The sequence below is a fragment of the Thalassophryne amazonica genome, chromosome 20, assembly GCF_902500255.1.
Source record: "Thalassophryne amazonica chromosome 20, fThaAma1.1, whole genome shotgun sequence".
In the NCBI taxonomy this organism is placed as follows: domain Eukaryota; kingdom Metazoa; phylum Chordata; class Actinopteri; order Batrachoidiformes; family Batrachoididae; genus Thalassophryne; species Thalassophryne amazonica.
Window position 1 is genome coordinate 14812386 of NC_047122.1, and position 24367 is coordinate 14836752.

Genomic DNA, 24367 nt, shown 5'->3' on the forward strand with positions numbered 1-24367 from the left:
TGGCTTTAAGAAACACTATAAGAAATCAGGAAAAAAAATTGTGGCAGTCAGTAACGGTTACTTTTTTAGACCAAGCAGAGGGAAAAAAATATGGAATCACTCAATTCTGAGGAAAAAATTATGGAATCATGAAAAACAAAAGAACGCTCCAACACATCACTAGTATTTTGTTGCACCACCTCTGGCTTTTATAACAGCTTGCAGTCTCTGAGGTATGGACTTAATGAGTGACAAACAGTACTCTTCATCAATCTGGCTCCAACTTTCTCTAATTGCTGTTGCCAGATCAGCTTTGCAGGTTGGAGCCTTGTCATGGACCATTTTCTTCAACTTCCACCAAAGATTTTCAATTGGATTAAGATCCGGACTATTTGCAGGCCATGACATTGACCCTATGTGTCTTTTTGCAAGGAATGTTTTCACAGTTTTTGCTCTATGGCAAGATGCATTATCATCTTGAAAAATGATTTCATCATCCCCAAACATCCTTTCAATTGATGGGATAAGAAAAGTGTCCAAAATATCAACGTAAACATGTGCATTTATTGATGATGTAATGACAGCCATCTCCCCAGTGCCTTTACCTGACATGCAGCCCCATATCATCAATGACTGTGGAAATTTACATGTTGTCTTCAAGCAGTCATCTTTATAAATCTCATTGGAACGGCACCAAACAAAAGTTCCAGCATCATCACCTTGCCCAATGCAGATTCGAGATTCATCACTGAATATGACTTTCATCCAGTCATTCACAGTCCACGATTGCTTTTCCTTAGCCCATTGTAACCTTGTTTTTTTCTGTTTAGGTGTTAATGATGGCTTTTGTTTAGCTTTTCTGTATATAAATCCCATTTCCTTTAGGCGGTTTCTTACAGTTTGGTCACAGACGTTGACTCCAGTTTCCTCCCATTCGTTCCTCATTTGTTTTGTTGTGCATTTTCGATTTTTGAGACATATTGCTTTAGGTTTTCTGTCTTGACGCTTTGATGTCTTCCTTGGTCTACCAGTATGTTTGCCTTTAACAACCTTCCCATGTTGTTTGTATTTGGTCCAGAGTTTAGACACAGCTGACTGTGAACAACCAACATCTTTTGCAACATTGCGTGATGATTTACCCTCTTTTAAGAGTTTGATAATCTTCTCCTTTGTTTCAATTGACATCTCTCGTGTTGGAGCCATGATTCATGTCAGTCCACTTGGTGCAGCAGCTCTCCAGGGTGTGATCACTCCTTTTTAGATGCAGACTAAGGAGCAGATCTGATTTGATGCAGGTATTCATTTTGGGGATGAAAATTTACAGGGTGATTCCATAATTTATTCCTCAGAATTGAGTGATTCCATATTTTTTTCCCTCTGCTTGGTCTAAAAAAGTAACCGTTACTGACTGCCACAATTTTTTTTCCCTGATTTCTTATAGTGTTTCTTAAAGCCAGAAAGTTGCCATTTGAAATGACTTCAGTTTTGTGTCATGTCTGTGATCTGCTTTTTTTCTACAAAATTAAACAACTGAATGAACATCCTCCGAGGCCGGTGATTCCATAATTTTTGCCAGGGGTTGTACAATGGGAAAATGCAAAGCAGGCACTTCATCTGATCTACTGATTAGATGAAGTTGTTGTATTATTCCCCTAAAGTGGCGTTGATAACCAACTCCTGTTGCTCGGACCCATTCTCACTGGAGCATGGTACTCAACTCAACCTTAATTTCTAAAGCACATTTAAAATGACAGCAGTTAACCAAAGTGCTGTACATAATTAAAAAATGGGCACCAAGTTACCCCAATCGTAAATATATGAATTAAAAATAATAAAACTACAACAGGGAATAAAACAAATAAAAGACAAAGTAAAATAAAGAGTAAAAAGTAGTAGGAAATTATTTAATTTGATTCAATTTATTTTATTTACATAGAGCCAAATCACAGCAAAGCTGCCTCAGGCGCAACACATAAGTAATGTCTAACCTTAGCAAACCCTAGAGCAAGCACATAGGCAACAGTGGTAAGGAAAAACTCCCTCTGATGATATTGAGGAAGAAACCTCAAGCAGACCAGGCTCAAAGGGCTGACCCTCTGCTGGGCCATGCTACCAAAAGACTACAACTAAGGTATAATTTGTCAGCATTAAGCAACAGGAAAAACAGAAGAAATACTAAGGTCAAACAGAGATGTAATCGTTCATTTAGGAAACACCAGAGAAAAGAAACAGGTTTTAAAAGAGGCTTTAAAAGCCTCTAGGGACAAGGATGATCTAATTAAAGGGAAGACAATTCCAGAGCCCGGTGCATAGGTACTGTCACCTCTCGTCTTTAATCTAGTTCTAGGCACATCCAACATCAGTTGGTCAGAAGACTTTAAGGCGCTGCTTGGGGTGTAAGGAAAAACAAGCTCCAAAAGATACACTGGGGCCAGGCCATTGAGGGCTTTAAAAACAATTAAAAGAAGTTTAAAATCAACCCGGTACCAGACCGGAAGCCGGTGAAGAGTAGCCAAGACCGGCATAATGTGGTTGGACTTTTTCTTTCCAGAAAAAAGATGAGCAGCAGCGTTGTGAATAAGCTGGAGGCAGTTTAGAGAGGACTGATCCAAGCCAACGTACAGAGAGTTACAATAATCCAGTCTAGTTGTGACAAAGGTGTGGATAACCTTCTCAAGATCAATCCTAGAGAAATATGGCTTGGGCTTGGCAAGGGGACAGAGTTGGAAGAAACTTGTTCTAACAACAGCACTGATCTGCACCCAAAGGTTCCTCACACTGGAATGAATGTTGGAACCCAAGGGACCCAGGACATCAGCAGTGCAGGCTGTGGAAGTGCTCCCCCCAAACAGGATAACCTCTGTCTTGGATTCATTAAGATTTAAAAGGTTATCACACATCCAAGATTTGACCTCACTCAAACAATCCAATAAAGGCTGCATTGAGTCATTGCCTAATGACCTTAGTGGCAGGTAAATTTGGACATCATTGGCAAAGCAATGGAAAGATATTTGGGATTTTTGAAAGATATCGCTGAGAGGCAACATGTACAAAAGGAAAACAACAGACCTAGAATGGAGACTTGAGGGACTCCACAGGTCAGTGGGGCCACATCTGAAGAAAAGTGGCCCAGATGCACAGAAAAGCTCCGCTCTGTGAGGTAAGAACTGAACCAGGTGAGAGCAGAGCCTGTAATGTCCACACACTGCTGGAGACGATGCAGCAGAATCACATGGTCCAATGTATCAAAGGCCACTGACAAGTCTAAAAGCATCAGGATGGCAGGACTACCTGAGTCAGCAGCCAAAATCAAATCATTAAAAACTGTCAGTAGAACGGTTTTGGTGCTATATCTGGGTTTGAAGCCAGACTGAAACTTTTCATAAACCTCATGCTGGGCTAAAAACAACTGCAAGTGGATGTAGACCGCTCTTTTCAACACCTTGGATAAAAAGGGAGTTGAGATATAGTCCTAAAATTTGAAAAGATGGAAGGATTGCCATGTTTTTGTTTAATTAAAGGTTTCAACACAGCATGTTTAAAAGCTAAAGGCATGGAGCCAGAGGCAAGACTGGTGTTAGCCAGCAACAAAATAGTGGCTCCCACTGAATCAAAAACTTCTCTGAGGAAACGAAGAGGAATGATGTCTAAAGAACAATTTGTAGGACACAGATGATTGACTATGTCAGAAAGTTGGGAGAAGGACAAATGCTTGAATTGATCTAGGGCAGCAGAGCATGGAGAAAAATCTGAGTCTGTGATGGGTCTAACACCTAAATTTGCTGGACTAAGGGCAGACGCTTTTGTGATTAAAAAAAAATTGTTACAAAGTGTAGGTGTTGGCACAAGAGGGGAGACATCACTGGGATTAATAAGAGAGTTCAAGACATTGAACAGAATCTGAGGCTTATGGCCATTATTTCTAACTAAAGCAGAGAAATAGGTTACTTTGGCAGATTTGACAGCTTTCTGATAAGCAAACATACAGGTATGAAGAATTTGTCGAGATACAGTGAGATGATCTTTTTTCCATTTTCTCTCTGCGTGTCTACATGCCCATCTGAGTATGCGCGTTGACTCAATAACCACGGCTGTGAGCATGGTTTAGAGCCACTTAGCCTAATAGGAGTGACATGGTCCAAGATCTCATTGCATGTGGAGTTAAAAACATACAAAATCTCATCAGCCCCTTTCTGTAAATACTAGAAACCAGTGTTTCTAGTATTTACAGAAAGTGCGCAATAATTATTTAAACAAATTAGGCAGCTGCATGAATTTGGCACCATTGTCATTTTATTGATTTGAATGCATTTAGCACTAATTACTGGAACACAAAATTGGTTTGGCAAGCTAAATGACCCTTGACCTTCATGTTGCCTCCCATGTTGCCATGAGTAGCAACATGGGAACCTCTAACCAACTCTCAAATGACCTGAAAACAAAGATTGTTCAACATAATGGTTTAGGGGAAGGATACAAAAAGCTATCTCAGAGATTTCAGCTGTCAGTTTCCACTGTGAGGAACATAGTGAGGAAATGGAAGACCACAGGCACAGTACTAGTTCAGGCCCGAAGTGGCAGACCAAGAAAAATCTCAGATAAGCCGAAGTGAAGGATGGTGAGAACAGTCATAGTCAACCCACAGACCAGCTCCAAAGACCTACAACATGATCTTGCTGCAGATAGTGTCTCTGTGCATTGTTCAACGATACAGTGCACTTTGCACAAGAAGATGCTGTATGATGCTGTAATGCAGAGGAAGCCTGTTTTGCGTACACGCCATAAATAGAGTGGCTTGAGGTATGCTAAAGCACTCTTGGACAAGCCAGCTTTATTTTGGAATAAGGTGCTGTGGACTGATGAAACTAAAACTGAGTTATTTGGACATAACAAGTGGAAGAAAAGAACACAGCATTCCAAGAAAAAACACTTGCTACCTACAGTAAAATTTGGAGGTGGTTCCATCATGCTGTGTGGCTCTGTGGCCAGTGCAGTTACTGGGACTCTTGTTAAAGTTAAGGGTGACACTGTTCATGAATCAGTGCCAAAGTTGAAGTTGCGCCGGGGCTGGATCTTTCAACAAGACAACAACCCTAAACACTGCTCAAAAGCTAAAGCATTCATGCAGAGGAACAAGTACAACATTCTGGAATGGCCATCTTAGTCCCCAGACCTGAATATCATTGAAAATCTGTGGTGTGATATTAAGTGGGCTGTCCGTGCTCGGAAATCAACAAACCTGAGATGTTTTGTAAAGAAGAATGGTCCAAAATACCTTCAACCAGAATCCAGACTCTTATTGGAAGCTATAGGAAGCATTTAGAGGCTGTTATTTCTGCAAAAGGAGGATCTACTAAATATTGATGTATTTTTTTCTGTTGGGGTGCCCAAATTTATGCACCTGCCTAATTTTGTTTAAATTAAATTATTATTAAATTACTGCAGTTTCTGTAAATACTACAAACTTCATTTCACTTCTCAAATATCAGTGTGTTTGTCTGTGATATGACATATTTAACTGAAATTTCTGACCAGACAACCAATGATTTATAAAGGAAAATCATAAAAATTATCAGGGGTGCCCAAACTTTAACATACAACTGTAGATGATCGGAAATACACAGAGTAGCACCGATTTCCTTAATAGAGACAGATAAACCATAAGACAACACAAGATCTAAAATATGCCCCTTTTCATGAGTCTGGCCAGATACGGACTGGGTAAAATTAAAGGACTCAATCAGGTTTGAAAAGTCCTTGACCAGATGATCGGATTCACAACAGACAGCTCATGTCATTTCCGGTTTGCGGCTTTGTCTACAATTGGTTTGTGGCTTTTTCCCCACTGGGTAGATTTTTTTTGTGCCATTTCTGGTTTGTGCCTTCTGTCTTTGTTTCGCCCTATTTTTATGTCATTTGTTTAGTGTGCCCTGTGCTTTGTTCCGGTTTGTTAAAAATGTAAAAAAAAAAAAAAAAAAAAAATCAAAAATCAAAAAAAGTGGTTCTATAATTGTTTTGAACTGAAATATCTACCAGTGGCTGTTTTTTTTTTTTTAATGGAAAGAATGAAGTAACGCTCCCTTTGTGTGTGTTTGAGTTTTTTTGTTGAACGTTTATGTTGTTGGACTGCTCACACAGGCATGTTTATTACCATTGGCCTTGTTAGACCTTCTCCACGTTTATAAAGAGACAGCAGTACTCGCCGCATAACTGCATTCAAGATGGTGGACAGAAGTGACTTTTGAGAAAGTCCTCCAAGAAACCATGTTCAGAGACTAAAAATACATCTTACGAAGAACATGGTCTGACTCTGACCCAAACCAACATATAACAATTCTCCCTGTGAGCTGTTCCCACAGGGAAAATTGTTGGACTTGTTAAACCAGTGGCTCCCAATCCCAGTGCCCAGGGACCTGAAACCTGCATGTTCTATCTCTACCTGGTCTACCGACAGCTTGTTGCCTCAGTCAGGTGTGTGGCTCTTGAGTGGCTGAGCATACCTCAATGAGCTAATCAGCTTTTATCAGAGCAGGAACAGATGACAAATGTGCACATTTGAGATCTCTGATGATCAGGACTGGAAAGCACTGTGTTAAGGGGCACCAACTGGATGTTCCTTCTGCTTGATGAAGAGGAAACAGTGAGGAGGAGAGATGGTTGGGGAGGAGTGGCTGAATGTGGTTTTGGTCAAGAGATGCTGGTGGAAGTGCGATATGTGGTGGCAGGAACTCATTTATAGCCCCTTTAAAGTGGAATGAAGGTAGTAAAATTTACAATGTGATCGGTTAGCCATTTTTCAGATTTTATTGTGTTGCATCTACCCTAATAACACAAGATAAATACACATTTACTACAGTCTACACTGGTCAGTTAACTTGCTGCAGCTTGTGCTCAAAATGTAGCATTTCCACAACATTTACAAGGACCTGTAAGAAAAAACAAAAATACGACACGATAATAACTTTAGCCAGTGCTTAATTTGTAAAGTGGGAGGTCCCGGAGCGCAGAGGATGGGTGGCTCCGGTGCAGAAAAAAAAAAAGAAAGGCGGGGGGGCTTGCAAACAACGCTGTGCGCCACACCGAAAATAAACTGGGCATGTATTGTAGGCCTAGTCACACCAAATCCAGATAGAGTACAAATTCCTGTACAGTGGTCCCTCGTTTATCGCGGGAGTTACGTTCTCCGCGTTCACACCGGGCATGACGCGAGTGACTGCAGCCACAGGTTACCATGTAATCCCTATGTAAGGACGCGTTTTGGCACCAAACCGCGCAGCGTGACGCAAGTGAAGTGATTTTGAATGTTTTGCGCGTTTGTGGCGCGATATTGCGTCGCGTCACCACGTGTTGCCCTCCTCCCCAAGTTGAAAAATTTGATCTTTTTTGTCTCTTCGCGCCGCGATGACCAATCAGGGACTGAATATGTAGTGAGGTGGAGATGTCTGGAGTTTGACTGAAGATGTGAACATGTCCTGTATCTGGTAGCAGCCTGTCAGCAGGACTTATGTCTCTTTTGTCCTTTATTTCACAATCATGACAGAGTTTTTGGAGCGAACAGCAGCACCACAGCAGGGGGAGTGGAGTTTCTTTTTTTTTTTTACGTGCACGCGAGGTAATCATCCATGGAGATTATTTTACTTATTAACTACACAGATGTATAATGGTGACTGGTTTCTAAAGACAATTATGCCAGAGTTTTTTTGGGAAAGAGCAAGAAGCAGCCTCACAGCAAGCCGCGGACAGCCACGAGCGAATGTCTGTGGAGAATATTATATTAATTAACTACATAGATGTATAATAAAACAAATGGTGACTGGTTTCTAAACACAATTATGACAGAGTTTTTTTGGGAAAGAGCAAGAAGCAGCCTCACAGCAAGCCGCGGAGAGCCGCGAGCGAATGTCTGTGTGGAGAATATTATATTAACTAACTACACAGATGTATAATAAAACAAATGGTGACTGGTTTCTAAACACAATTATGACAGAGTTTTTTGGGGGAGGAGCGAGCTGCAGCAAGCAGCGGAGTTTTTTTTTTAAAGTTGTTTACATGCGCGCGCGTGAACGGGACAGTTGGTCCTCAAACTGGGTCCCTGCAGAGGCGGAAGGACCACTGAAAGCGGCCATCATCCAGATTCAGCTCCTGCAGCAAATAATGATACTCTCTGTATTGGGAGCTTTTCACAACAACTCGCTCCGTGTGAAAGGTCCGTCATGATGACTTGACGCCGAGCGGAATGGAAGCTCCTCCTATTTGATGATGCACCGGGGCGAATTTTCGCAGCGAAAGTCCACCCAAGCAGAGCGACACACCGGGCGAAGGAGGCGCGTCCGTCGCCACGCGACCCCCGCGAATTTGTAGCGTCTGATCGCGCCCAGTGTGAACGCGGCAAAACGCGAAGTAGCGCTATTTTTTACACTTGTTATAGATGTTTTAAGGCTGTAAAACCCCTCACTACACACTTTTCCTCAAACAGGCATTAACATTTTCTCACTTTTCTCTCTTGTGTAAACACTCTCTTTTTTCTTCTGTGCGAGAAGATTATAAACAGACACGCAGAACACAATGCGTGGCTCTCCCTTCACTCACTGCCTCCGGGGGTACGGATGCGGGACCCGCAAAGAATCCAAGTCCTCTCTCGGTGGCCACGGAGCTCTGCGGCTACGGTCAACATCCGGATCAAAACAGCGAGCGTATCTCTGGACCTGTTGCCAGATTTGGCGCAATTCCGCACAACAGACAGGAGGGCGGCGGTGTGATTGGCAGTGAGAGCAATCGCGGTGATTCCTTTAAATATTTTGTTAGTCAAGAGAGGTGGTGGATCACGGATCCAGTATAAATAGCTGGCGGATCCAACGTCAGAGGTTCCGGAGCGCACTCCGGCTTGCTCCCCCTCAAATTAAGCCCTGACCTTAGCTACATTTGTGGAAAAATGAACACTTCAAAAATTTAGATACCAGGATTTCAACACCTAATATACATGGAGACAGAGAGAGAACATTATTGTTGCTCTACGTAACACTTGCTTTGACAATGTAAACGTTTCTCATGTCAATAAAGCTCCATTGAAATGAAAACTAAATGGAGAGACAGCCATACACAGAGAGATGCATAAAACTCTATATCTCCATATACAGATAGATATACACAACAAAAATATAAATGCAACACTTTTGGTTTTGCTCCCATTTTGTATGAGATGAACTCAAAGATCTAAAACTTTTTCCACATACACAATATCACCATTTCTCTCAAATATTGTTCACACACCAGTCTAAATCTGTGATAGTGACCACTTCTCCTTTGCTGAGATAATCCATCCCACCTCACAGATGTGCCATATCAAGATGCTGATTAGACACCATGATTAGTGCACAGGTGTGCCTTAGACTGTCCACAATAAAAGGCCACTCTGAAAGGTGCAGTTTTATCACACAGCACAATGCCACAGATGTCGCAAGATTTGAAGGAGCGTGCAATTGGCATGCTGACAGCAGGAATGTCAACCAGAGCTGTTGCTCGTGTATTGAATGTTCATTTCTCTACCATAAGCCGTCTCCAAAGGCGTTTCAGAGAATTTGGCAGTACATCCAACCAGCCTCACAACCGCAGACCACGTGTAACCACACCAGCCCAGGACCTCCACATCCAGCATGTTCACCTCCAAGATCGTCTGAGACCAGCCACTCGGACAGCTGCTGAAACAATCGGTTTGCATAACCAAAGAATTTCTGCACAAATTGTCAGAAACTGTCTCAGGGAAGCTCATCTGCATGCTTGTCGTCCTCATCGGGGTCTCGACCTGACTCGTTCGTCGTCGTAACCGACTTGAGTGGGTAAATGCTCACATTCACTGGCATTTGGCACATTGGAGAGGTGTTCTCTTCACGGATGAATCCCAGTTCACACTGTTCAGGGCAGATGGCAGACAGCGTGTGTGGCGTCGTGTGTGAGAGTGGTTTTCTGATGTCAATGTTGTGGATCGAGTGGCCCATGGTGGCGGTGGGGTTATGGTATGGGCAGGCGTCTGTTATGGACGAAGAACACAGGTGCATTTTATTGATGACATTTTGAATGCACAGAGATACCGTGACGAGATCCTGAGGCCCATTGTTGTGCCACATCCAAGAACATCACCTCATGTTGCAGCAGGATAATGCACGGCCCCATGTTGCAAGGATCTGTACACAATTCTTGGAAGCTGAAAATGTCCCAGTTCTTGCATGGCCGGCATACTCACTGGACATGTCACCCATTGAGCATGTTTGGGATGCTCTGGACCGGCGTATACGACAGCGTGTACCAGTTCCTGCCAATATCCAGCAACTTCGCACAGCCATTGAAGAGGAGTGGACCAACATTCCACAGGCCACAATTGACAACCTGATCAACTCTATGCGAAGATGTGTTGCACTGCATGAGGCAAATGGTGGTCACACCAGATACTGACTGGTATCCCCCCCCACTAAAACAAAACTGCACCTTTCAGAGTGGCCTTTTATTGTGGGCAGTCTAAGGCACACCTGTGCTCTAATCATGGTGTCTAATCAGCATCTTGATATGGCACACCTGTGAGGTGGGATGGATTATCTCAGCAAAGGAGAAGTGCTCACTATCACAGATTTAGACTGGTTTGTGAACAATATTTGAGGGAAATGGTGATATTGTGTATGTGGAAAAAGTTTTAGATCTTTGAGTTCATCTCATACAAAATGGGAGCAAAACCAAAAGTATTGCGTTTATATTTTTGTTGAGTGTATAATAGTTGAATTAACTGCTGAAATCCGAGCATCACAAATTTTTGGAGGAACTGAAAAAATAAGTTCACAATGATCTTTGACCAAAATGGCAAAAGTGAGCAATCTCCATGGCCTTTTTCCCGCCAGCCAGGTGATACAATACAATCAGTGAAACATAACAAACCCACACACAAACTACCAGTGTTGTATAAAGTACCGGAAAATCACACTTAAGTAAAAGTACAGATACCCATTAAAAAAATGACTTTGGTATAAGTTCAAGTCACTGATTGAAATGCTACTCAAGTAAAAGTCAAAGTATCTTGTATTTATTGTACTTAAGTATGACAAGTAATGTACAACTAAATGTACTCAATTATTGAAAGTAAAAGTACAAGTAAATGTTAATAATCAAAAACAGACTGATTTTTTTATATAAAAGTTTATCTAGGCTTGCAAATGACTGGTATTAGTCAAAATACTGAAAATTGTGCACGTCACACAAAAACACTTCAGAAGCAAGGTTTTAAAACCTAAACGAGAGGAGGCTACTCACTAGGTGTTCACAGGAAAGTTATTTCTATAGGTATTTATTGATTTTCATTGTTACATGGTTTTATCTTTTCTGTTGTGTTTTGTTTCATTAGGTTCTTTGTCTCTTTCTCTAAAATTGTATTGTAACATTATTAGTCTATTATTATTGAATATTATTGTCTATTATGTAAACTATTATTGTTGTTGCTATAACATATGAATAAAAATAAATTAAAAAAAATTACAATTTGACTCTTTTACAACAACGAACACTGAGCCATTAATTATACAGAAAACAAATAAACACAAACATGCTGATGCGAACAGGTTAATGCTAACTTTAACATTGAAAATGCCGTAGACATGCTAATGCGTTAGCATCGGTCCCGTTTTTAAGTTATAAAATACATCTATCCACTGTTTCAGAAGACCATAACAGGTCGGTTTAACATAAAAATATTAAATATTACTCAGACATATGGTCTTCAGGGTTTTAGCTGGAAAAATTAGGATAAAGCGAAATAAAATCCACGAATCTTAGATCGAAGCACTGCTTTGACCTGCGAATCACTGCTTCAATTGGTTCAAGGTTCAAAGCAAAGCCGCGCTGCAGAAAAGTTGATTACAGACCCGCTGCAGGTGTGCAATCAATGTAGAGAAATTATCATTTTCCTGACAAACACCCCCCCAAGTGCGCAACTGAAAAAAAGCCTATCGGACATACCTCATGACAAATCCGCCTGACTTCGTTGCAGTCACTAGTAATCAGTGGTGTCTCTGGGTGAAAACAACTTTTTTCGTGTGTGTGTTTTTTTTTTAACGAGTAACGGCATGGCGAATAGAAAATGTATGCAATTAAGGTTGGAAATGTAGTGAAGTAAAAGTGAAAGTAAGCTGAATTAAAAAAAACAAGTACAAAGTCTCCCAAAACGTACTTAAGTACAGAAGTTAAGTATTTTTACTTCATTACTATACAACATTGCAAACTACCCACAACTGGAACAACACAGTGAAATGTATAAAAAAGTTCAGAAACAGTAACTCAAGTGACATGAGCTTTAGCTGTCACTTGAGTGACTTGATTTTTTTTGTTGGTCTTCCAAGACGTTTCTCTGCTTTCCTGAGTAGCTGCTTCAGTTTTCTTCAAAATGTTCAGTTACTGTAAAATTGTTGATGTTGCTTTTACCTGGTGATTGACAACCTTTAATAATGGAAGTGAAAGACTTTTATTTTAACCTGTCTCATGAGTAGTTCTGTATCTTGAACATATTTTGCAAAATTGAAGGTGGCACTAATGCAAATGGGCAAATACACACAATTAGCTCCAAACCCCTTGTGCTGCTCTCGTGCAGTATGGTACACGCTGCTCGTGCTCTGTCACACGAATCATACACCACCATTCTGACAGTTCAGACGCACGAGCAAATAAATACACACACACACAGATGTTAAAATACACTTATTTATTTATTTTTTCATTTCCAAGTTCAGTTTATTTGAGAATTAACCACTGATTTCTTCTTGAACATCTTGAAAATTGTGGATTAGATGTGAAAGATGTCTTTTTTACATCTCATTCTTATAGAAGTTTCACAAAACTTAAGATTTTGTTGGACACTGAATTTACTGCAGACAAATATAGAAGAAATTTGCATATGAAGACATTTCTGATTTTGGAATGGTTGCACTCCGGGCAGGTAAGAAGATGGAAACCTGAAACTCAGAAACCCAAATCTAATTATTATTGACCTTTAGAACAAAGAGATGACTTGAGGTTAAGACAAACAGTCTCTCATTGGTTGCTCTGAAGCCCAATATTGGTTTACTGGAGTCCAGGCTGGCCACTTGTTGCTTGGCAACCTGTGCTACGTGGCGGCCCTGCTTCCTGTTAAAAAGCACCGTGTCAATCGGTGACGGCTGATAGTAGATGAAGACGCGGCGCAGACACTCGCAAACAGCCGCGTAGGAGAAGTTCGGTGCGCAGGTTGAAAACTTCTTCTCCCGATTGGAAGCCTGGACATAACCTGGGATCAGTGTGTGTGTGTGTGTGTGTGTGGGGGGGGGGGGGGGGGGTTGATAATGAGGAGAAGGGGTTTAAATTTTTAGTAGAAATTGTCAGAATGAACAGCAGCACTTACAAAGGAACAAAGTGTAAGAATTGAAAACTGACGATTTACAAAACCAGCAATGTTTTGCAGAATACAAGAGCTGCTCACTGTCTCGTTTCACACTTTAATTCCATACATTCGTTGTGTTTCTACACTGCGAGAGTGTTGATAAATGCCCTGCTTTTACTGCAGCCATTTACAAATTCCCTGCAGTATGACTGGTACAAACATGGCGTGATGACAGCGGAAACAGAGTTCAAAAGCAGAAAGAATGAACAATTCAACTGGCCAAATGCAAATATTCATCAAAACTAAAAATTCAGCCAAGATACCAAAACTACCACCACACCAACTCACAGTTTTCTGTTTTTGTAAACGCAAAGTTTTTTTTTTTTTCTTGTCTGTGGATAAATCAAGCCCAATATTATTATCATAATTTTGGTTTAAGTTCTTACCCAAGGCATTGAAAGTGGAAATGTGTTCCCACATGTTGCTGAGTTGTTCAGGTCGCGGCTGCCACACCAGGGCATCGACGTCGTGACGGAGGCAGAGACATGGCATTTCAGATGGGTCCACGTTAACTGTGAACTGGTACTGGTGGCTCCCAAGATTCACCTGCAGACAGAAAGGAGGCAAGATTTATTTAGCGCATTTCATGAAACATTACTGGGACGAGGAGAACCCAGAGGCTGCGCAGTGATTAAGGTGGGTGTAGGATGCTCATCATTACAGGATAAAAACCTTTACTGAATAAAAGGTTCCTTACAGAAATAAAAGTCCACCTACATGTGTGCCTGATTCTTCTGTAGATAACTGTATCTGATGCAAGTCCACCTGCTAGTCTAGTCTGATACCATTTGTTCGGATAGAGGAAAAAATAAAAAAATCTGACATACCGTATTTCCTCGATTTAAAGCCCGGGCATTAATTTTTTTTCAAACCATGTTCAGACCAGGCACCTAAAGGAGGCAGGCCTTTATTTAAGGACGGCAATTATTAAAATGCTGCTTGCCGTCATATGGTGTTACGTTTCACACACATCCCTGGGTGTAGCAAACCAAAGACAACCGCTTTAGATCAGAGCCCTCTGCATGGCTGCGAACCCTCCTCGTAGCCTGACACGCATCTGTTAAACAACGGAGACTGCAAGGGCTGTGATTTGTCACTTTTAGGTGTTCACTCTTTCCTCTCCTGTCATATTTTAAAAGTTTTTGCAGTGCACACACCAGTTACATTTCAATCATGGATCAAATACATTTGGCAGAAAAGTCTACAAATATGACGAATTTTACAACACTGAAAAGACACTCAAATGACCTGCAATTCATGATGGAAATTGTACGTACCGTACCATTGGTTTGGAGACTGATGATTGTATAAAGAAGTGGAGCATGTTGCGGGACAAATTGATCCAGAAAAAAGCCACTATTCATGCTGTAAATTGCATCAAAACACCCACTAACACGATGGAGAACTTTAAAAGGGTCATGCGCATGTCAATGTCAGTGCATGACCACGAAGTTATGGAGCTGTAGAAATGTAAATCAGGCTTTAGGATATAAGGTATGACTCTGCAGCAGACTTAGAAAAAAAACAGTGACGTGACCAGATGTAATGTTTTTAATGCACATAATACCCGGCACTTATTTAAGGCAGGCGTTTATTTTTTCAGACAAAGTTTTGACCTGGTCATTAAAGGTGGAGGTATATACCGACGTCAACGGACCTAAAGAATTATATAGGATCGCACAGCGGCTTGAGAACAGCTAATAAATCATTAATGTCATCTGTTGCTAAAACATACTCAGCCCTTCACGGTGCACTGCTCTGAACTCAACTGTTCCAACATCAACACTGTGCAAAACAAGAAGTGCCAGCTGGCAGCATTAAACCTTCTCAGGTCATCTCACACAAAAACTCAAGCACATAACTTCAATTCAAGTGTCAAACCTTTGAGATGCCGAACGGAAATGTTCAACGACAACTAGAGTGCAATGGAAACGAGCAGTTTGATCGGTGCATCTTGGAGTAGGAAAAAAAACAAAACACATGATTACATTTGAAACCTGGTCACTCAGAATCAGAAATAATAAGGTGAGAATGTATCAGTCTTCATTTGTTTTATCGCTTTCCCCAATAATTATAAATCTGTCCAAATTTTTGGAAACTCAGTCTAACCTTGAAGCAAACCCAGTAACAAAAATGACTGATAAAATAAGACAGTTTTCTTTACTTTCTTTAAAGCCAGCAGCAGAACAGTGCGTCTGACTGACCGTTGGAATCTACAGTCTGCATCCACCTTAATCTCTGCAAAACAGAGAAACTCGTAAGCTTTTCTAAACACACAACAATAACCAAAACTAAAGATAAGCTCAGGTCTGAAGTACCAGGAGATTCTTATCAAATATTGTGTGCAAAAGATAACTCTGCTCAGATGTCAACCTGCAGGTAAAAAAAGAACTCTATCCAATATCAACACACACTTTTTTCAGCATTTAATGTTGTGGGGGTTTTGTGTGTAATTCAGGTACTATTCATAACAATATCAGTAAAGTGTTGAAACAGGTGATTTTCTGTAACATATTTTAAAGTATAAACTGAAAAAAAGATCATCTTATTTATAAAGTGCTTTCAAGATAAGACAAATTGCTGTACAATTCAAAGTTTAAAAAAAGACATCAAATTTCAACAGATTATGCAAGAACTGAGACTTAATATCTATACAAGATGTTTGATACGTAATTGTTAATATGTCATAAAGCTTTGTTGTGCATTAGATTCAATTCTGTAATCGGAATAGGCAAGTAGTACTTCTACACATATAGTTACAGTGACTGCAAAAATCAAGTTTTTCAGTGTACATTAAAAAAATCCTGTGCTTTTATTGATGAAAAGCTGCCGCATTTGTAAAAATAGTAAGAGAGAAGAGAGGATGGCATCTGATGGTGCAATAACAACAGTTGTAATAGCAGCTGAAACGCTCTCCGGCTTCATCATCGAGTGTTTGTCGACAGGCCTTCTCCTGGCAAAGGTGCTCAACTTTACCTTTTAGAAAAAGGTCCCTAGGTTTTGCTGGACTAAACAGGAAGCACTGAACTGTGAGATCTGTGACACACAAAACAGAGTTAGAACGAAAACTGAACTAATCTCATTTTTCGCAATTCACAGTGAACATCGGTAAAAATGAAAGGTTTTTTTTTAATCTGTGCAACTCACATACACAGAGCCCACAGCACAAATATCAGTATTATGTTACCTGCTGTCCAAAGGGTTATTTCTTAGTGTTCTGTGCTGTTCTGTCAAAGTCTCACCAAGTCGGTTTGCTTTTCAAATGAAAGCATGTATGACATTTTCAGTGAGCAAATATGTAAATATCTTTTGAAAAGGGTCTTAGAGACGGCCACAGTGGATGTGACTCAGCCTCAATCAATAGCACAAACAGAAAGACCATTATTCTGCTTTTCAATAGGGACTGGAACCAAACAGAAGCAAATGGACATAGATGGCAAATAAAAAGAGCAGTTACCAAATTTTAGATGAAAGGGTTTCTCTTTAAAAAATATATATATAAAAAATAAGTTGGGGTGGCGACAAAATAATACATCCGGCAAGAGATAGAAGCGAAAAAATGGATACAGTTAAGAGTCGAAAGTAAAGAATAAAAAGGATAAAGCTTCCTGGATGAGGTGTAAAAAAAAAAAGAAAAAAAAAAAGAAAGAAAAAAGAAAACCTGCCTGCATGGAGGCACCAATGGAACAAACAGCCCTGAATGTCCTACAAGAGCCTGATGGTAAAAGTACGATTACCATTTGTGGAATAAATACAGAGAGGTGAAAAAAAAAAACATTACTCATATTAATTATTTCATACAGATGGGAGAAAACAAAGCCCCTCAAACTGAATAGTTAATGTTAGAGTTTTATTACGCAGGACGTCATGTTATCGCCCCTGTTTGCTTGTCTGTTTGTGAACAGCCTGGAGCCCGCAACTGTTCATATATCGTTATGAAATTCTTACTGAAGATCCTTATCCTGGTAGGCAAGAAGTGATTCAATTTTCAAGGTCAAAGGTCAAAGTTTGGAAAAATCAATTTCTTTACCATTGAATGAATTTTCAAAAATTCATAACTGTCAAAAAAAAAAAAAAAAGATTGATTATTTTTAAATATTTCACAGCATTATGTAGGATATTATCCTTTGTCGACTGACAGGGTTTGATCCAGATTACAGACTTTGTGGCAATTTAAATTTAACATTGAAAGCCCTATTTAATGCATATTTTACATTATATCTTAATCAAATATGCCCCATTCACTCTCACATTTGAAAGTGAGGTGTAAACTGACACTCAGTATCACCTGACAAAGTTTGAACAGTCTGCCCTAAAAATCAGTCCATCTGACCTTCACTGCGCATGAGTCATTTCTGAGCGTCAGCAGTGATTCACTGATTATCACCTCGTTTCTGCTTCAAACTGCACTCCAATCATCATCTATCTCAGCTACAGAAATCTGAAGCTTTTGTACAACAATCATTTCCACATAAATTCAGCATTATTTCATCATAAAATATGGGGGAAGCAATCAGTTATCAGATGGAAACCAAGTGCCAAAATGCAATGACAAATTGTGCACAGCAGAGATAACCAATGTTCTGTGAAAATTATCTGAAAAAGAATTCAGAAACCAAAAAAGTTGGAAAAAAAACTGACAACACCACAAACAAACAAAAAACATTGAAGTGCATGAACTAAATACATGCTCCCGACATTTGACCACATCTAATTTATCTCATGAAAAGCTACTTCTACAGGATGTTGACCTTCAAAATTTTTTTCTATGGTAAAATTTTGTGGAACTGTCAACTAGTATTGGTTGAGGTTTGCGCTCTATGAGCACGGTGCTCTAGTTTCATAATGAAAGGATTCACTTTTGACTACTGAGACAGGTTTTTACCTGGGAAAGTGTCAGCCATACGTTGACATGTTAAATTATAATTATTTATTGAGAGTAAGTGTATTTTTTCTTTGCTTAAAAACAAAAGAAATGCAATATATGACTTCACATTAACTATTTGCTCATAATCACCATTACAAATGAGTTTCACCTTTCCGGGTCACCCAACATCATCAGCAGCAGAAGGGTGAAATATGACTTAGGTTTTCCTACTGGTGTATATTTAAACAATTTCTTGGACCAGCCATTCCAAATATCCACATATACAGGATAAGCACTGAGTCAAATTTTTAACCTAGGCACAAGGCCCTATCTTTTAATCTATTTTTTCATATTTTGGAATAATGGCTGAACAAATGTAATTTGAAAATGCTGGGTTCGAGAAACATGATGAGCCTTGTTTATAGTAATTTATAACTTTTTTTGCTTCTTTTTGACAAAACAGATTTCAAAGTCAGACTGTGTGAACATATTCTTTGATTTTAATATTCAGTTTAAAAGCCTGGACTCTAAATCCAATGTGACCTTGAAAGCTCCTGCAGCTCAGACAAAAAAAAAAAAAAAAAAAAAAATCATTTCAATAAAGTGATGAGAAAAGCTCCTTCAAAACAGAACAGCCTTCATAAAAAAAAAAAAAAAAACAAAAACAAAATAAAAATATCTACCACAAAGTTTGAGTTGTCTCAACATTGCAAATCACAAGGATTATGGAAATGAAGAGAGCGTTCTTGCTACTTCATTACTAGGCCTTTGTGGAATTCTTTAATCAAGTGACTTGTTGCAGTGCCGGTCCCAAACACGTCTGCTCACTGGGGATGACGCAGTGAGTGTCAGGGATGAATGATGCAAGAACCCAAAGAAATGACATAAAATGTAAAATGCCCATCTCCCTCACTGGATCATCACCGGCGGCCCTGCTGTCTCCGTCAGGTGTTTCCTGATTTTCCTGTGGCTGTGGTGGCCCCCCCACTGGCGTGTGAAACCCGCAGGCGAAGTGGTTCGTCTCCGCAGGTCCTGTGTGCCTTCCCCCGGCAGTCTGCTGTGGAGAATCCAGCTGCAGCTCCACTCAGGATGGCGCTGTTAAATGCGCGCTCCGTTGATAACAAGACTTTCATTTTGAATATTCGCTCCAAGGACCTGGAATTTTTGTTTCTAACTGAAACCTGGCAGAGGGAAATGGAACACGCCCCCCTCATTGAACTCTGTCCCAAAAATTTCCGATTCTTCAGCTCGCCGCGTTTGTATGGACGTGGTGGCGGACTTGCTGCGGTCTGTAGGACCAGCTTTGTGTGTCGACGTGTGAGTTCAGAATCGTTTCCATCTTTTGAATCACTGATGTTAAAAGTTGGGAGAACTAATCCTTTTTATTGTGTTTTAATATATCGTCCACCTGGTCAATGCACTTCCTTCCTCAAGGAATTTTAGTGAGTTTTTATCTACAATTCTCAAGCTGTCCAGACTTTTAATTGTTGGTGATTTTAATTTCCATGTTGATGCTTCTGATAAATCTGCTGCTAAATTCATCAGTCTGATGGAATCTTTCAACTTGATCCAACACGTGTCTGGCCCCACACACAGCAAAGGTCATGTTTTGGATCTTGTTTTACTCTGGGTCTTAATATTGAGTCTATTTATTCTGAGGATATTTTTATTTCTGATCATGTTTGTATTATTTTTAATTTGTCTCTTAATCTGGATTGTCCGTCTGCTCCTCCTGTGATCTGCTCTCGCATTTTTAATCATTTTACTGCAGATGTATTTTCTGCTGCTTTTATCCTTGAGTTGTTTAGTTCAGATGATGTTGATATTTTAGTTAATTCTTTTAATCATCATTGTCTCTCAATTTTGGACAGAGTGGCTCCTTTTAAAACCAGACACGCCCCTCTGAATAACTCCTCCCCCTGGATGAATGACAGTATTCGCAGCGTTAAGAGATCATGTCGGAAAGTGGAGCGGTTGTGGAAATCTACAAAGCTCCAGGTCCACCTCCTTCATTTAAAGGAGCTTTTAATCTCTTTTAATAATATGGTGAAAGATGCGAGGGCTGCTTATTTTTCCACTTTAATTTCTAACAGCCGACAGAATCCAAAAATTTTGTTTGACACAATCAAAGACATTGTTACACCTGCATCTCCTGCTGCTATCATTCAGTCAAATGAAGACTGTGACAATTTTTTGTCCTTTTTTATCAGCAAAATTCGTGATATCAGGGCAAATATTAATCCCTCTCTTTCTTCTTCTGTTCCCTATATTACCCGGCCATCAGTTCTGGATAGTTTTAAACCTATATCACTGAAACCTTCCTCCTGCCCACTTGATATTGTCCCTACCTCCTTTTTTAAAAAAGGCCTTCCATTCTATTGGCCCGGTTGTTTTATCGATAATAAATAGATCACTGCTTTCCGGCTATGTCCCTCAGTATTTTAAACAGGCAGTTATTCACCCTCTTTTAAAAAAGCCTAATGCTGATCCTTCACTCCTTCAAAATTTTAGACCAATTTCAAAGTTGCCTTTTATTTCCAAAGTCTTAGAGAAAGTGGTGGCCAAACAGCTTAATGAGGTTTTAGCTGAACATAATATTCTTGATAAATTCCAGTCTGGGTTCCGCCACTTGCACTCTACAGAAACTGCCCTTCTCAGAGTTTCAAATGATATTTTACATATAACCCCAATCCTCTCCTCCTTGCACTGGCTCCCCATCCATTTATGTTAGTTTAAATGAGTCAACACCCCCGAGTCACACTAACTGTCAGAATGCTCGTAGCACGGGCCGGGGCGGAGGATTAGCAGCAATCTTCCATTCCAGCTTATTAATTAATCAAAAACCCAGACAGAGCTTTAATTCATTTGAAACCTTGTCTCTTAGTCTTGTCCATCCAAATTGGAAGTCCCAAAAACCAGTTTTATTTGTTATTATCTATCGTCCACCTGGTCGCTACTGTGAGTTTCTCTGTGAATTTTCAGACCTTTTGTCTGACTTAGTGCTTAGCTCAGATAAGATAATTATAGTGGGCGATTTTAACATCCACACAGATGCTGAGAATGACAGCCTCAACACTGCATTTAATCTATTATTAGACTCTATTGGCTTTGCTCAAAAAGTAAATGAGTCCACCCACCACTTTAATCATATCTTAGATCTTGTTCTGACTTATGGTATGGAAATAGAAGACTTAACAGTATTCCCTGAAAACTCCCTTCTGTCTGATCATTTCTTAATAACATTTACATTTACTCTGATGGACTACCCAGCAGTGGGGAATAAGTTTCATTACACTAGAAGTCTTTCAGAAAGCGCTGTAACTAGGTTTAAGGATATGATTCCTTCTTTATGTTCTCTAATGCCATATACCAACACAGTGCAGAGTAGCTACCTAAACTCTGTAAGGGAGATAGAGTATCTCGTCAATAGTTTTACATCCTCATTGAAGACAACTTTGGATGCTGTAGCTCCTCTGAAAAAGAGAGCTTTAAATCAGAAGTGTCTGACTCCGTGGTATAACTCACAAACTCGTAGCTTAAAGCAGATAACCCGTAAGTTGGAGAGGAAATGGCGTCTCACTAATTTAGAAGATCTTCACTTAGCCTGGAAAAAGAGTCTGTTGCTCTATAAAAAAGCCCTCCGTAAAGCTAGGACATCTTTCTACTCATCACTAATTGAAGAAAATAAGAACAACCCCAGGTTTCTTTTCAGCACTGTAGCCAGGCTGACAAAGAGTCAGAGCTCTATTGAGCTGAGTATTCCATTAACTTTAACTAGTAATGACTTCATGACTTTCTTTGCTAACAAAATTTTAACTATTAGAGAAAAAATTACTCATAACCATCCCAAAGACGTATCGTTATCTTTGGCTGCTTTCAGTGATGCCGGTATTTGGTTAGACTCTTTCTCTCCGATTGTTCTGTCTGAGTTATTTTCATTAGTTACTTCATCCAAACCATCAACATGTTTATTAGACCCCATTCCTACCAGCCTGCTCAAGGAAGCCCTACCATTATTTAATGCTTCGATCTTAAATATGATCAATCTGTCTTTGTTAGTTGGCTATGTACCACAGGCTTTTAAGGTGGCAGTAATTAAACCATTACTTAAAAAGCCATCACTTGACCCAGCTATCTTAGCTAATTATAGGCCAATCTCCAACCTTCCTTTTCTCTCAAAAATTCTTGAAAGGGTAGTTGTAAAACAGCTAACTGATCATCTGCAGAGGAATGGTCTATTTGAAGAGTTTCAGTCAGGTTTTAGAATTCACCATAGTACAGAAACAGCATTAGTGAAGGTTACAAATGATCTTCTTATGGCCTCGGACAGTGGACTCATCTCTGTGCTTGTTCTGTTAGACCTCAGTGCTGCTTTTGATACTGTTGACCATAAAATTTTATTACAGAGATTAGAGCATGCCATAGGTATTAAAGGCACTGCGCTGCGGTGGTTTGAATCATATTTGTCTAATAGATTACAATTTGTTCATGTAAATGGGGAATCTTCTTCACAGACTAAAGTTAATTATGGAGTTCCACAAGGTTCTGTGCTAGGACCAATTTTATTCACTTTATACATGCTTCCCTTAGGCAGTATTATTAGATGGTATTGCTTAAATTTTCATTGTTACGCAGATGATACCCAGCTTTATCTATCCATGAAGCCAGAGGACACACACCAATTAGCTAAACTGCAGGATTGTCTTACAGACATAAAGACATGGATGACCTCTAATTTCCTGCTTTTAAACTCAGATAAAACTGAAGTTATTGTACTTGGCCCCACAAATCTTAGAAACATGGTGTCTAACCAGATCCTTACTCTGGATGGCATTACCCTGACCTCTAGTAATACTGTGAGAAATCTTGGAGTCATTTTTGATCAGGATATGTCATTCAAAGCGCATATTAAACAAATATGTAGGACTGCTTTTTTGCATTTACGCAATATCTCTAAAATCAGAAAGGTCTTGTCTCAGAGTGATGCTGAAAAACTAATTCATGCATTTATTTCCTCTAGGCTGGACTATTGTAATTCATTATTATCAGGTTGTCCTAAAAGTTCCCTAAAAAGCCTTCAGTTAATTCAAAATGCTGCAGCTAGAGTGCTGACGGGGACTAGAAGGAGAGAGCATATCTCACCCATATTGGCCTCTCTTCATTGGCTTCCTGTTAATTCTAGAATAGAATTTAAAATTCTTCTTCTTACTTATAAGGTTTTGAATAATCAGGTCCCATCTTATCTTAGGGACCTCGTAGTACCATATCACCCCAATAGAGCGCTTCGCTCTCAGACTGCAGGCTTACTTGTAGTTCCTAGGGTTTGTAAGAGTAGAATGGGAGGCAGAGCCTTCAGCTTTCAGGCTCCTCTCCTGTGGAACCAGCTCCCAATTCAGATCAGGGAGACAGACACCCTCTCTACTTTTAAGATTAGGCTTAAAACTTTCCTTTTTGCTAAAGCTTATAGTTAGGGCTGGATCAGGTGACCCTAAACCATCCCTTAGTTATGCTGCTATAGACGTAGACTGCTGGGGGGTTCCCATGATGCACTGTTTCTTTCTCCTTTTGCTCTGTATGCACCACTCTGCATTTAATCATTAGTGATCGATCTCTGCTCCCCTCCACAGCATGTCTTTTTCCTGGTTCTCTCCCTCAGCCCCAACCAGTCCCAGCAGAAGACTGTCCCTCCCTGAGCCTGGTTCTGCTGGAGGTTTCTTCCTGTTAAAAGGGAGTTTTTCCTTCCCACTGTAGCCAAGTGCTTGCTCACAGGGGGTCGTTTTGACCGTTGGGGTTTTACATAATTATTGTATGGCCTTGCCTTACAATATAAAGCGCCTTGGGGCAACTGTTTGTTGTGATTTGGCGCTATATAAAAAAAAATTGATTGATTGATTGATTTCAGACTCCAATTTAAAATTCTAGTACTGACTTTTAGAGCTCTGCATGGTCAAATGCCATCTTATATCACTGAGCTATTACATCCATATGTGACAAGTAGGTCTCTGTGGTCTTCGGACCTGGGCCTATTGGTTGTGCCTAGGACAAGACTGAAGACGAGGGGAGACTGTGCT

The 24367-nt window shown here is 40.0% G+C and overlaps 1 protein-coding gene and 1 long non-coding RNA gene across 2 annotated transcripts in view; one reads left to right on the plus strand and one right to left on the minus strand.

Annotated features, from left to right (window-relative positions):
* Positions 1-12309: 12309 nt before the first annotated feature.
* Positions 12310-19001, plus strand: LOC117501964. The gene is made up of 3 exons (XR_004558143.1): positions 12310-12811; positions 14970-14971; positions 18987-19001. It is a non-coding gene; the product is annotated as an uncharacterized LOC117501964 (long non-coding RNA).
* nudcd1 (NudC domain containing 1) overlaps positions 12857-24367 on the minus strand; it is a 57218-nt gene continuing 45707 nt past the window's right edge. Inside the window, exons 9-10 of the mRNA XM_034160939.1 lie at positions 13816-13975; positions 12857-13276 (exon numbers count right to left, since the gene is read on the minus strand). Of these exons, the coding sequence (XP_034016830.1) occupies positions 12987-13276; positions 13816-13975 (450 nt within the window). The 3' untranslated portion in view covers positions 12857-12986. The remainder of the gene's footprint in view (positions 13277-13815; positions 13976-24367) is intronic.